Source organism: Symphodus melops, assembly GCF_947650265.1.
Source record: "Symphodus melops genome assembly, chromosome: 21".
Classification (NCBI taxonomy): domain Eukaryota; kingdom Metazoa; phylum Chordata; class Actinopteri; order Labriformes; family Labridae; genus Symphodus; species Symphodus melops.
The window spans coordinates 19,093,112-19,106,573 of NC_136711.1; the positions used below are offsets into that span (position 1 = coordinate 19,093,112).

The window sequence follows — 13,462 nt, forward strand, 5'->3', positions numbered from 1 at the left end:
TCAAATTAGGAGGGCGAGCAGCAATATAGAGCAGAAGTGTCTGACTGTGCTTCCCGTGGTGAGGTGTAGGTGAGCGAGGGTTGTTTGTCAAAAGTATATTTGTTTAGTTTTCTCAGAGGAATACCGCATTGTCTCCTGTGACAAAAGACTCGTCCTTTTTTCAAATTTCCTTTGTTGGAGCACGCCGCTTCACACCCTGTATCGCTTAACAGAAACACACGGATAGTATAGACACATATGTTTCACGTTTAGGGTGAAAATTTTCACTCCATTGTCCTTGGTTAAAGTAGACGTATGAGCTAAGAGCTGCATGAAGATGTGTGCTCAAACACGACGTTTATTTCAACACAAAAAGCCATCAGTGCTAATGTGCCACGCATAGACACCCAAATGAAGAATTAGGCCCTTTTCCACTCGGATCCTTGCACTGTGCAAATAGTGTAAGGCGACACAAGCACACACACACACAAGCACACACACACGCTCTCACAAAAGGAGGAATCAGTCTCAGGATTGTTGTTAACTTACACTCAGGGGGTCCATCGTCCTGGAAGTCGGAAGCTACAGAGGCGTCGTCTGATTGGGCAGAGCGGCCCAGACTGGAGCTGCGGTTGTCATCAGAACCTTCCTCGTCTCTGAAGTCCACTGAGTGTGTGTCGGTGGTCGAAAAAAATGAGAAGAAGGAAGAAAGGATACTTTTTTTTTTTTTTATTAACCCCAGAAAGAGAAAACTAATTATTTTAAACACAGAAATAACAGAAAACACACAAATGCACAAACTGAAACTATTTAAAAGAGGGATGAAGCAGAAGTGAAAAGGTGAGTGAAATAATACAAACATGCACAAACATCAAATACAAATCATTGCAGTCAAAGAAGGCAGATTGGGGTTTTTTGATGTCACACAAACAAAAGGTACTTACATCGGAAGGGGAACTCTTGAGGATTTCTGTAAAACCCAAAAGGCAAACATTAGCATCTTGTGCACTGGATTCTGTGCTTTCATTTTGAACTTAACACCAGTGTTACTCTACAAGTTCAGTAATTGTTTCCGGCACACCAGACCACAGACACAAAACCACGAGTTCTGAGTGCAAAGCATGCAGATCTTATCATGAAGCGCAGGAGATGTTTCCGGTGTCACATGACTCCTTTAAGAGTTTTTGAGTTGGTTTTTTTTGAGGGGATAAAGACAGTTTATGATTCTGTTCTTCAAACTTCAAACTACGCTGTGTTAAGATTATTAATGATAAGAGCTGTATTAATCCCAGAGGGGAAATACACACACACACACACACACACACACACACACACACAACCACACACACACACAACCACACACACACACACAACCACACACACACACACACACTCACAGGACCTTTAAACATGAGTTAATGGAGAGATGTCAGAGTAGGGAGGCTGCACACAGGGGTCGCCCCGGGGCTGTTGGGAGTTTGGTGCCTTACTCAAGGGCACATTGGCAGTACTGTAGAAAGGCACTTTTCTGAAATTTCCAAACTATAATGATAAAGGTAAAAACAATAGACTAGAGTTAAAATAAGCACACTGGAGCTCTGATCAAATGAAGTGTCAGATAAAAAAGAGTCTTAAAACAGGATTTAAAAGCAGAAAAAGAGTCTTGTAAACGGATAGAAAGGCTGTTCTCGAACTCAGGTGGAAAAAGCTCCATCACACTTTAACTATGGTCCACATTTTGGTCCGTATCTGGACTCAAACCAGCAACCGTCTAGATCCCAACGCAAGTCCCTACAGACTGAGCTTCTGCGACCCCGTTAAAGTGTTTTCATCAAAACAAAGAAAAAAGTTTAAACATATTCATTAGGAGCAGGAATGAAGTCCTGAAGGTGACACCATTACACCAAACTGTTCTCTAGAGTGTCATTTAGCATGCTGTGTCATTAGTGCAACAATTAAAGGTCGAAACAGCAAAACTAGCCTGGTTTCATGCAAACACATTGTGTTTCTGTGCTTCTTGCTGATCAGTGATTTATTGCTGCTTCCCTTTTTTTAAAGATTGATTTCAGGGCTTTAGAGTGACAGGGATGGTGTCAGAAATCAGAGAGAGAGAGAGAGAGAGAGAGAGAGAGAGAGAGAGAGAGAGAGAGAGAGAGAGAGGGGGGCATGTCACGCAGGAAAAGAGCCACAGGTCAGATTAAAGCCAGGCGTGCTGCTTCGAGGACCACCGCCTTTGTTCATGGGGTGAACAAACTAACCACTAGGCCACCAGCGCTCCTTAAAGGTGAACCCTACCTTCCATGGACGACGCGGAAGTTATTCAGCAGGACGTCTCGTGTCTCTTTGGCGTTTTCACTCAGGTCTTCATCTTGCAAGATCTCAAATATGAACAGCTCACAGTCTGAAGGGAGCAGGGAACGTTCATGGGAAGTTTTAGGACACGATTCTGGACGATTACAGCTTCGGCAAAATACATACATACTCCAGTACTCAGGTTGCTTTGTTGTTGTTGGCTCTTTCTTATCAAGATATTTGGCAGTACAATGTAAACATTGAAATATAAAGCCACATCTTATTGACTATATTAACAATCTGTCTTTTGAATAAAATGCCTGACCTTTAAATTAATCCAAATCTGTTTAAATATGCTTGAAGAATGATATATAACTCTCTGATTCCAGCTTCCTAAATGACAATATTCTCAGGTATTTAACATAAAGTACTTTCTGTGTGGATAACACACGAGTAAGCAAACATGTCATAATTACATAAGAGCAGAAAGAAAGACCCCTGACTGTAAAAACAGGTCTGTCCACATCACTTATCAGGTGTGTGGGCCTCACTTCACAGCACACAAACATGCAAATGTTGTTACAAAGGCAGTGTTAGCTGGCCTGGTAGAACATGCAAATGTAATAAAATACTGTCCATGTGACTCTACATCAAAAGGGTCAAAGAAACGACTTATGTGATTTCTATTTCCTTTCACTCTATAGGTAGAAGCCTCTTTCTTTATCTCTGAACAAGTCTGTCATGACACAGTCAAAGATCAGGGACATAGTATCATTCATTATCAGGAATGACTTAAGAGACCATGATAAACTGCAAACTGTGCGCTCAGGCTAATATGCTGCCACGCAAATGTCTCATTATGCACAGATAAAGTTCAAACTGAGCTTTTTAGAGCCTGCTGTGAACTGCCCACTTGTGATGCAATTAAAGCAAAGCTCAAACAAAAATGTCACAGGTGGCGCAAGATGATTATTTAGAATATTTCTCAAATTACCAAGACGGACGAGTACAAGTTAAACATTTAGTGGTGTTCCATGTCTCTTTGTATTTTAATTAGTGAGAACTTGTGAACTGTCTGGATTTTTATCCCTTTGCTGATGTCCTGTGTTTATATTTCTAATGCTCTTTTATGATGATTTGGACCTATTTGTCTGATATGAAGTTTTAAGTAAAGTATACATTTTCACAGCCGATAGTCTCCTGTCATATCTTCACAAGCAGCATGCATGGTTATATTTCTGCATTTTTAAACTCTTACTTAAGGATTTAAGAATTAAAATGCACAGTTTCAGTAAGTATGATTAACAGCACTACAAACATAAAGATATTACCGTCCAAAAGCCTCCTAACGTCGGGCGGAATCGTCCCCATCCCTGGTTACCTGACCAACACGAAACCCTTTGTTTTGCTGACTTTTTCTGAACCTTCACGCAGAGGTTTTGTAGTCCACAAAGTCCCCTATGAATGCACAGCAACTGTCATAATGTTACTGCAACAAGAGCCTGGCACAACTTTCAACCTCGCACAGACTAACTGGTGCAGCACCTAACCACCTGTGTCCTCGTGTTCTGAAACCTCACTTCCTTGCATGCATCGAGATTTGCACAAAGCGGGGTGGAGCTGGCGAACAGATGACAACTTCCTTTGGTTTCTCATAACATAGATTAACTGGAACTTTAAAAGAGCAGCTATAGTGCTCAGAATTACAAGAACACAAGCCTGAAAGGAGGACAGTGATCCTGTACACTGGCTACCTTAAGCAGCACCTGAGCCCCACTTGTGATAAAGCTGTGAACAAATTTAAGTAATCTTTTGAAACTGCACCGCTGTTTGTGGTGATTATAAATGGCAGTCATTTTTATACTTTTTAAAATAATTTCCATGACCAGGTACATTTTCAACAATCTATAAATACTGATTAAATCGTCTTACTCATACCTTTAATCCTTCTGCCAAATAATCTGGGCTCAAATGTCCAAATTGGCAAGAATACATTCTGTCGAGGAGTCTAATGAGAATCCCTGCCAACTCCAGAAAGGCTGCTTAGATGTTGATCCTTTGCAGGAAATGCTACCTGCAAAGTAGGGAGGAAAAAAAGGTAAATGTCCCCTATATTGTATTATGAGATGGATCCCCCTCTGATACGCTTCATTCTAATCTTGAGGTCAGGGCTTTGTAAGAGGGATCTCGCTGTGCAATGGGGGCAAGTGGGGTTAAAATGATATCTAAATAGCACACCTAAAAAAATTAATAACACTGTACCCAGCAGCACAGAAACAACTGAAGAGCAAGAGTATTTGAGAAATCCTGCATTACTTAAACATTCAGCCCAGGCGTCAAATGGCCTTTCTGGAAATGCAAAAGGCCCCAACACACAGAGTAATTTGTCATTGGCTGGCCAGTTCAGTTGTTTTTTGCCTGTGCTGATTTAATCCTAAGAATTATAGAAGGAATACTTGAACCATAGTAGCTGGTTTCTCCAGGTATTTGTTTATTTTCCCACACAGGCACATCTTCTTGCCAACCTATCAAGTAAGATGATATCTTATTTGACCCTATAATATGAAGCCACATACTGTAAAGGAGGTTGCTAACTACACATATAGACGTCAATGCTAAACAGCTAGATGAACGTTACCCAGATGTTGTAGTGAAAAGTGCTACCCTTCGAAATGTACACACCGGAAATCATGTGTTTACGCCATTTTTGAAAAATAAATTTCCGGTAAGCTTTTGTTTTACTCACCTGCCAACCTCTTGAACTCACAACTAAAAAACATTAACATTTAACATTAACGTTTCGTTAACGTTTAGCTAATTACTTGACCGTTTATCTTTCGACGTACGTTCGACGTACATTAACTTATTTAACGTCACCCAGGCCTGTAACCAGCAGCCGACCATCTCCTTCAAACAATAATTATGAGTAAGTTCAGATACCTGTCCATTAACCTTACAATAAAATGTTTTTTAAAGGTTTCTTTAATTTAGCACAACGACCGTTGATTTAGCACAACGACCGTTGGTTTAATGCTGCGTTCAAGTACTTACATCTGCCATAGGAATAAACAAGGTTGTACAAATGAAAATCAGAAATGTTTTGATTTCGATTTAGTTTTTCAAATTTGACTGTGAAGTTTGAATTTCAAGGATTATTCAGTGGTATGAATAGGCTTTATGTAACATTTAGTCATTATCATTGGTCATTACAGATCCTTGAGGTTTTTAGAGGTGTCTGAAATCACAATTCACCTGGTTTCACATCGTGGCATTCACCATTTTGATTGGTCTTTGAGTCACATTTGAAAACCAATTAGATCATTTCTGACAACACTTGAATGCAGCATTACTAACTGTGTAGCTCACTACTAAATGTGACAGGGAGGCAATGGCATGGATGAATGGTTTGTATTACCAGCTAAGAGGTAACAGCAATATAGGATGAACTACAAGGTGCTTTAAAATACCCTGTTGTAGAGTAGATATTGGTTTTAGCAGTAATAGAAATAGTGCTGGGCCTGACTGTCACCTTATTGATCGTGTATTACTGAAACACTACACTGTAAGCCATCAACAAACCAAAGCTCAATCAGACTCTGCTCTCATCGACAGTATTCAATTAAGGCTATGTTGGACTAATCTTGTACTTGTCTTACTTTTTTAAATATATAATGTGTTGTTAGTGTGTCAAATAATAATTTGACATCCTGGCCAACCTCGCACAGATACACAACATGTAATTTATTTGATTTACTCTGATTCCATTTAGCTGAACAAAGATTAATGCAAAAATGTTTTGACAGAAATGTGTGTTTGTGCAACATTTTTAATTATCTTTCAGATGTCATACACTAAAAAGGCTATATTTAATTACAAATTGTACTTTTTTGCATTCTTCTGGCTTCTAAAATAAGAAAAGAAGAACTTTTAGATATTTCCTGGGTGCTGCAAAAATCCTGAATTTAGCAGTATTGCATGTTTTCTACATAATGATGCATCTATTGTCATTTCTGTTTTCAGTTCAGCAGCATATTGGCAGCACGTTGTTTTAATATTATTTAGTAATTTTCAGTATCTCATGTCTTCTCTGCAGGATGTCGAGGGGTCAGGGCGAGTTGAATCCCATGTCAGAATTGTCCCCACGTTGACCTGCGCCTGACTGGCCTCCCAGCAAAAAGCCCCTGTGAAGGTAAGAGGAACTGGGGTCCCCTCCCCTGGAAAAGAGGTTCCCTCCCCTTGACAGCTCCACAGAGCCCCAGCCACCTGCCTGCTGGGTCAGTCCCATATGAAAAGGGAAGCCCTTTGTAATCCAACGGGGATTACACCACCCAACAATGCACCGCTGAAAGAGCGACAAAAGCCCTGTATCAAACGCCGCTGAGGGGGAGCAAGGCTATGATCTCCCGCTACTACCAACACTGACTCCTCCGCCACCTCTCATCTCCCCAAGAGGCTCCCCCCCCCCCTTAAGCATTCGCTGCCTGTGTCCTCCTTCTGCCCTCTCATCTTCAGGATCTGGCCTTTTATCAGCGCATTCCTTTTCATTTGCATTGCGGTGTGGGGAGGGACAGCGGGTCTCTCTGATCTGATAGAGCCAACAGAGAGAGAGGGAGAGAGAGAGTCAGGAGGATCCTCAGGGCATGAAGGGTGTGTGTGTGTGTGTATCCTGTCTTGCAAACACACACACACACACACACACACACGCACACACACACACACACCACACTGCATTCTCAAGATAGGCAGAAACTGAGAGGGGCAAATAGCAAAGCACCCATGCCTGTCTTTCAGGCTCTGTTTGTCTTTATCTTTATTTAAGGAAAGGAAGTGCTGTTTGTTTGTTTGTTTGTTTTCTTAACTCCAAATGGAAAATCTGCTTTAAACATCATGAAAAAAAAGCTTAAAGTTGTAAGGCATTTAATTGCATCTGCTCCCAGTTCTTCTCATGAATCACTCTTTATGAATAGGTGTCACTTATCAAAGGCAAACATCTCAAGTTGGTGCTCAAATCTGTCCCTTAATTCAACATGTCAGCACATTGAAACCCTTGATTTTTTTTTTTTTTTTCCTTTTTCTTCTTAAAGGTGTGTGGCTCGATCCTTAAGAGCACCAAATTGTAAATGTTTGTGTTCTGCTCCAGGAGATAAAAAGGAGGTAGTTTACTTTTCGGATTTCCTCAGAATCATTGTATTCCCAACCCACCCATTGCTCAAACATGTGTCAGTGTGTGTGTGTGTGTGTGTGTGTGTGTGTTTGGGTGTGTGTGTGTGTGTGTAAAAAGTGATGATAGATTGAGGACACAAAAGACAGAGGAGCAAATGTGTTGCGCTAAATCTACAACCCTCAGTCAGCGGCGTATTGACTGACTCTGGGAAGCTTGTACTTGAATCAATGTTAGCCATGAAAGCATTGAATATAAAATCATTCAAATTGTATTATGTTAGGATATATGAGCCATTTCAAAATATTAATTCAGCATTATTTGAGGTGTCTGTTAAGGATGGCAGTTACAGCTCGCTGTGCGTTGACTCGACTGAGCGATTACACACCTCTATTACATGTGATGTATGAATGCATGAGAGAGGGAGCTATTTTTCATTACCAAGACATTGTCCCTAGAGGCAGTTGTTAAAGAAGGATCTATGAATTACCCCCCCTGGAACAACTGGCCCAAGGAGAGAAGAGGAAAAGGAAGGAAGGTAGAGAGAGAGAGGGGGGGGGGGAAAGGGAGGACGAGCAGCTCTATTGACGGAGAGACTGGAAGGACGCCAGAAGAATGTGTCTGCCTGTGCTTGTGATCCTGCACACCGCCGCCTCTCCCTCTGTCCAGTTAATTGGAATACAAAGCAGAGCGGGGTCGATGAGAGAGTGGTGGTGGTGGTGGCGAGGGGGGGGGGGCGAGCTGCTGCTGCTGCTGCTGCTGCTGCTGCTTCTGTCTGTCTCCAGCAAACGCTCAACCTTCACTGCTCGCTGGGAATTGACTGGGGAAACCAGCAAGCGAGACCGACACACTGTCACTGGTAAAATGAACTGTCACCTTGCATTTCTCAACCTCCTGGCAGCATCGAATTGGCCGCTTTGAACCATGTGACGTGACACTGATTGAGTTCTGGTCCCCCCCCCCCCTCCTCCTCCTCCTCCTCCTCCTCCCCACACACTCACACTCTCCTCCTTGGCTTTAAGTGAAGAGGCTGCTCTAATTTCCAAAGTACGGCCTCTCCATGCAAAGTAGCATCACGTCAACCAGCATCCTTTCCAAACCTGAAATCTGGACACGAAACCTTTCATTGCTCCTCTCTTCTTCCTCACCACCCCTCATTATTTCACCGTGCTGCTTCGTTACGCAGCCTCTCAGCTGCTCCTGTTTTTCTTACGGCATATAGTCATGGCAGTCCGACAGGCGCACAGAGGAGGAAAACTATTAGAGGTAGCCATTTGGATCCTGGAGGCAATCCCAGGGAGTATTAAGACGTTAACCCTGGCCAAGTCACTTGTCTCTCTCAGTTACTATGCTGATGGAGAGGGGGAAAGGATGCAGTCGCAGGGAGAGAGGGGGGACCCAGGAGGACGAGGCTTCAGCTCGGCTGCCGCTTCCAGATCCAATCGAGCCTGACTCGGATGGGGGGATGGTTGTCAAGAATCTCTGAGCCTGGGCTAAAAAGAGCCTCATAACAAAGGAAGAAGAAGAAGAAGAAGATATGCCGCACACTACCAGTTATCGATTCTCCACAAGGCGTCAATGAACAATAACAAGGAGGAAATCAAATCAGCATTGATAAAAGAGGGAACTCGTTTTCCGTTTTCCTTCCCAACACATATTCTTCATCCCGACTTATAGTATTTCTGTACATCGTTTATTTCATGTGGAGGGCCAGATTTAGATTTTCAACTTCGATAATAAAACCCCGTTCACAGCCGTGTTCCTAAAATGTTCAAATTCAAATGATCCTGTAAATAATCAGGACTGTGGATCTGTGCAGCTGGTGGAACATGAAACCCTGTGATTCAGGTTTGAAAGGTCAAACTGTGTCACCGTATCAGATCTGAGTCTGATAAAGGCTGAGGCTGATATTTCCTCTTTGGACTGTGCTACAGAGCTGCAACCTTTTTTATTTATTTATTTATTTATAGTTTGCTTTCATGACTTCATTTTATTGCTTGTTTCTTGAGCGAATGTAAACAGGAACATTTCAGACTTTCTTTTTGGGGCGACAACCGACGTCATCACTTTAACTTATTTTTCACTCATTTCTACACAAATTAACTGAGAACACAACGAATGTTAAAAACATCAGCTGCAGTCAAATTCTTCCCGGCCAGTATTTCTTCGGTCAGCCGTGAGACGCCATCGTCCATCTTGAAAAACATTGATAGACTGTAATAAAACACCCGGAGCGATGATGGATATGTGTCTTTATTGTTCTCCACCAGAGAAGGTCTCGTAAGTTTTATTTTGTAAATATCATAAATATTGTAGACGACGCTCCGTTTGGTGGACATTTCCTCCCTCATCACTCAGCAGAAGCTCATTCAGCGTCCATTTATCTTTGCATCCTGTCAGCAAACTACTGCAAACGCCACAGATAAACGGCGTTAAGCTAAATAGCCGTGTTTGATATCTGCCAATAAAAATGACTCCTGTGGTATCTCTCAGATGACCCCCCCCCCCCCCCCCCCCCCTCTCTCTCTCTTCCCCATGAATACTGTATCTGTCCCTCTTTGAAGCGCGGGGACCCTGCAGAGTGACATGCGACAGAGGAACTGGTCGAAAACCAAGGAAGTGAGCCTGGCAATAGACTTGTAAAAGAGCCTGCAACAACTGCGAGCAGCATGGGGTACAAACAGCGCTGAGTTGACCTCAGAGGAGAGGAGGGGCGAGCTGGCTAAAGATGTGTGAGATAACTGAGGAGAGAGAGAGAGAGAGAGAGATGGCTGCTGTTTATCAGAGGAGCTCGTGTTTGTGCAGCCAGGCGGAGTTTTTGATTATTTTCGTCACCGTGTAGGATCTTCCTCCTCGTCCCCTCAGTGATCATTAACCGCTCCTCTCCTCCTTTGCCCTACATTCTCCGGCAGAAGGCGAAGAAGCTGATCTGAAGGTGAAAAACATCCCCGCCTCCTCCTCCTCCTCTCTCCCAGCTGAACATCTGTCTCCGGGTGTTGGCTGCAGCACCGACTCTGACACCTCCAGATGGAGAGCCCGCTGGGAGCGCTGAGGTATTACCCACAGAGATGGCAGGGATCACACCTCTGGAATGAAGCCCCACGCTTGTTTTCTGCACTGTCCCTTCTTTTTGTTGGTGAATCTGTCACTTTTTTCACCAGAGCTTCTGTCACCTCCACAGTCCTTGGCCTTGTGACTCATCTGAAGAGGAAGCTTTTGTAAAGAAAATGCACGACAACAAACCCACTCAGCCTTTTTCCAATTTACAGTAATGGGCCGTATGGTATTTCAACTGTAACTTCTATTAGTGGAGCTGTATTAATTTTTAATATAGTTATGTGAGAACTGCATGCTCATGCATATATATTTCAAATGACTGCAGATTTCCATTCCCTTTTAAACATCTTTTCTCACAGAACAATGTTCCGTCAACGATCTTTTATACGAAGTGTTAAAAGCGAAACGTGCAAAAGAGGCCGAGAGTTGTGCGAGCCACTCTGGTGTCTTGACAGATTGACTCTGCATTCATTTTGTGCCTGAACTCTGCGTGAACCTCAGCTTTAGGAAAAAAGGGCACCAACAGGCCAGTGCTGCTGGGGCAGAAAAGTGTGTGCACAAACCCAACACCCAGAGCAAATATTGAAACTGCTGCCCCCTTTTTAGCATCACGTGAAACCAGGTGGTCAGGTCCTGCAAACGTTTGGCGCCGACGTGACCTCTGAGATGTGCATTTATCCAACTGATTCCCCCTGTTTTTATGAAGCGGTATTAAACTCCAGTCATTTAAAGTACATGGTGCAAACCTGTGTCAGCTGTATCCAGGCAGAATTTGGGTAACAAATCCAGGGTGAGACCGGGCTCCCTGGAGTTTGTTGTCATGTTTAGAGCCCCTGGAGGTATTTGGAGGTGAAAAGGTCGGTGAGAACCACCCCATGTGCTGTGAGAGATTCCTCTTGTCACATTATGCAAGGGGCCTTTTTAATGCTAGTACATACAGAAACAGAATTTGTAATGCCATTCAAAAAATTTATTATTATATGTACAATGATTTATTTATTTATTTTCCAACAGGAGAAAAAGACTCAATGGATGGACGCAAACTCGATATGAAAAGTAAACATTTCTCTTCACAAAAACATCCATTATTTTCTATTTGATAGACTTTATTATTTACGCTAAATCCTCTGAACAGTCATTGTAAAATACCCTGTAAATAAATAGTGCAAACATTCACACTGACTTTTCAGTGCTCAAACACAAAACAAAACAATGCAAGAAAGAAAACGCTTTTTTTTCTTCTTCTCAAGTTTCTCACATAAAACAAATGCAGTTAAAGCACACCAGCAGACACAAACATACCCTGTATACTTCACTAGTGCACGTGCATTTTTCACAGTTTTTTTTTTTTCTGGAATGGTGCCATTGATGCAAAGAAGTAGAAAAGTGGCCTGAAGGCCCCACAGTCATGTTATTCTTTTAAAAAGTCACTTCATTGATCACAGTCTTTCCCCTCTCCCCGTGGAGAGGTGTCAGGCCCGGAGACTTTCTCCACAGGTGTCGGTGTGTTGACCAGCACGCAGCCCAGTTTCTCGCGTTTCTTCTGCTTCATCCGGCGGTTCTGGAACCAGATCTTCACCTGCGTCTCGTTGAGCTCCAGGCTGGCGGCCACCTCCACCCGCCGCGCCCGCGTCAGGTACTTGTTGAAGTGAAACTCTTTCTCCAGCTCGGTCAGCTGCTTGGTGGTGAAGTTGGTGCGGATCACGTTGTGCTGACCGGGAACCCCGAACTCTGACAGGACCGCTGAGGGGGAGAAATGGATGATGGTGGGGGAAAAAAACATGAGTCATGGAGCTGAAGGATGGGATTTGCATGTGGAGAAAAATGTGAGAATGAATAGAAAAATGTGGAGGATATTAGTCAGATTTTTTTTGTATCACAGATTGATTTCGGCTTCATGGCCTATGTTGTATTTTTACGCACTGTGAGTAATAACATCTCCAGAGGCCTCATGGGGTCTTTTACTTCAAATATCTGTGAGGATGAACAAACCTGTTTTAGGAGGATTTCTCTTCACTTTCATCCAGTCGAATGTTTTGGAAGCGTCCTCCACATGTTCCAGGTCCTTCTCCTTGTTTTGAACCGGCACTCTCGAGTAAACACTTTCTGGATATTCTTGCAGCCTTTGGTCCCCGCTGCCGAAATGCAAGGGGTACTGACCCCCGGTTGAAACGCCAGGCCCGCAGCTGTCCCCGGTGTAGGGAGCCATGTTTGTTCTCAGGGGTGAAACCTGAGCGTGAATGTAGCTGCGCTCCTGCTCGGGCGCGAGGCCGTACTGGTGATGTCCGTACTCCAAAGGAGAGCCATACATGGAGTTACTCTGTGGGGCAAACTGTAGGTCCAAGTTGACGTGTGTCTGATGGTGCAGAGGGAGACTCGGGCTCTGGTGTGGCGCAGAAGTTGCAGCAACTATGCGCCCGTCTGCTGCGTAACTCTCACTTGTTGCGCACGAGTTGGACGACATGTATCCATGGTTTAAATTGTGGTATCCGGCCTTGGCACTGAAAATATTCGCTCCCCTGTTGCACACTGGATAATCTAAGTAGGAGTTCATCTTGGAGCCGGGGCCTGTTGTTTGTTCAGAAGTGATCAAGAGCGAGCAGTCATTAATCGCTGCTCCCTTTGCCCTAACCCTTCTAGGTAGTATGTCAAAGCTGTAAAAGTGCCTTCCACTCTCATATCACCTTCCTGACACACCATGTGACCCGCTAAACGCCAATGGCAAAGGACCTACAGCACTCTGTCAAGGCTGCGGGCTCGTCCATCAAACGGCTCGCATTTACATGACAAATGCTTCAATCAGACGAGCTCATCCATCTGATAAGAACACAAACATCAGGACACATTTTCAGGCTGTGCTGTGAGAGGAGCTGAGAGTGACCGATGAATGACAGAATGTAAAAATAATCTCTAAACGAGCATAATCATAATAAACAGCTATGATGGTGGAAACAGTGTTTATATACACCTAAT

General features: G+C 43.4%; 2 protein-coding genes and 1 long non-coding RNA gene across 13 annotated transcripts in view; 1 reads left to right on the forward strand and 2 right to left on the reverse strand.

Moving 5' to 3' along the window:
- skap1 (src kinase associated phosphoprotein 1) overlaps positions 1-5,303 on the reverse strand; it is a 34,517-nt gene extending 29,214 nt beyond the window's left edge. Inside the window, exons 1-6 of one of the 4 annotated variants that reach the window (XM_079333833.1) lie at positions 5,212-5,303; positions 4,210-4,345; positions 3,603-3,729; positions 2,275-2,380; positions 924-949; positions 529-645 (exon numbers count right to left, since the gene is read on the reverse strand). In XM_079333833.1, coding sequence (XP_079189959.1) covers positions 529-645; positions 924-949; positions 2,275-2,380; positions 3,603-3,642 — 289 coding nt within the window. In that variant the 5' untranslated portion in view covers positions 3,643-3,729; positions 4,210-4,345; positions 5,212-5,303. Of the gene's footprint in view, positions 1-528; positions 646-923; positions 950-2,274; positions 2,381-3,602; positions 3,747-4,209; positions 4,346-4,847; positions 4,904-5,017; positions 5,137-5,211 lie in introns of those variants that run through there. The other 3 variants (XM_079333831.1, XM_079333832.1, XM_079333834.1) reach the window with 3 other exon arrangements.
- LOC306817169 overlaps positions 5,112-13,462 on the forward strand; it is a 29,170-nt gene continuing 20,819 nt past the window's right edge. For 6 of the 8 annotated variants that reach the window (XR_013777981.1, XR_013777982.1, XR_013777983.1 and 3 more), the window contains exons 1-2: positions 5,112-5,197; positions 6,365-6,460. This is a non-coding gene — a long non-coding RNA (uncharacterized lncRNA). Of the gene's footprint in view, positions 5,198-6,364; positions 6,461-10,344; positions 11,666-13,462 lie in introns of those variants that run through there. The other 2 variants (XR_013777987.1, XR_013777988.1) reach the window with 2 other exon arrangements.
- Positions 11,575-13,462, reverse strand: hoxb1b (homeobox B1b). The gene is made up of 2 exons (XM_079333836.1): positions 12,482-13,462; positions 11,575-12,232 (listed from the first exon to the last, which is right to left on the reverse strand). The coding sequence occupies exons 1-2, from the start codon at positions 13,041-13,043 to the stop codon at positions 11,922-11,924; spliced, it is 873 nt and encodes a 290-aa protein (XP_079189962.1). The 5' UTR covers positions 13,044-13,462; the 3' UTR covers positions 11,575-11,921.

Bases quoted from the DNA above. Each gene is read 5' to 3' on its own strand.
- hoxb1b (XM_079333836.1), bottom strand. From the start codon at position 13,043: ATGAACTCCTACTTAGATTATCCAGTGTGCAACAGGGGAGCGAATATT. The intron at 12,233-12,481 runs GTTTGTTCATCC...TCTCCCCCTCAG, and splicing joins GAGAAATCCTCCTAAAACAG to CGGTCCTGTCAGAGTTCGGG.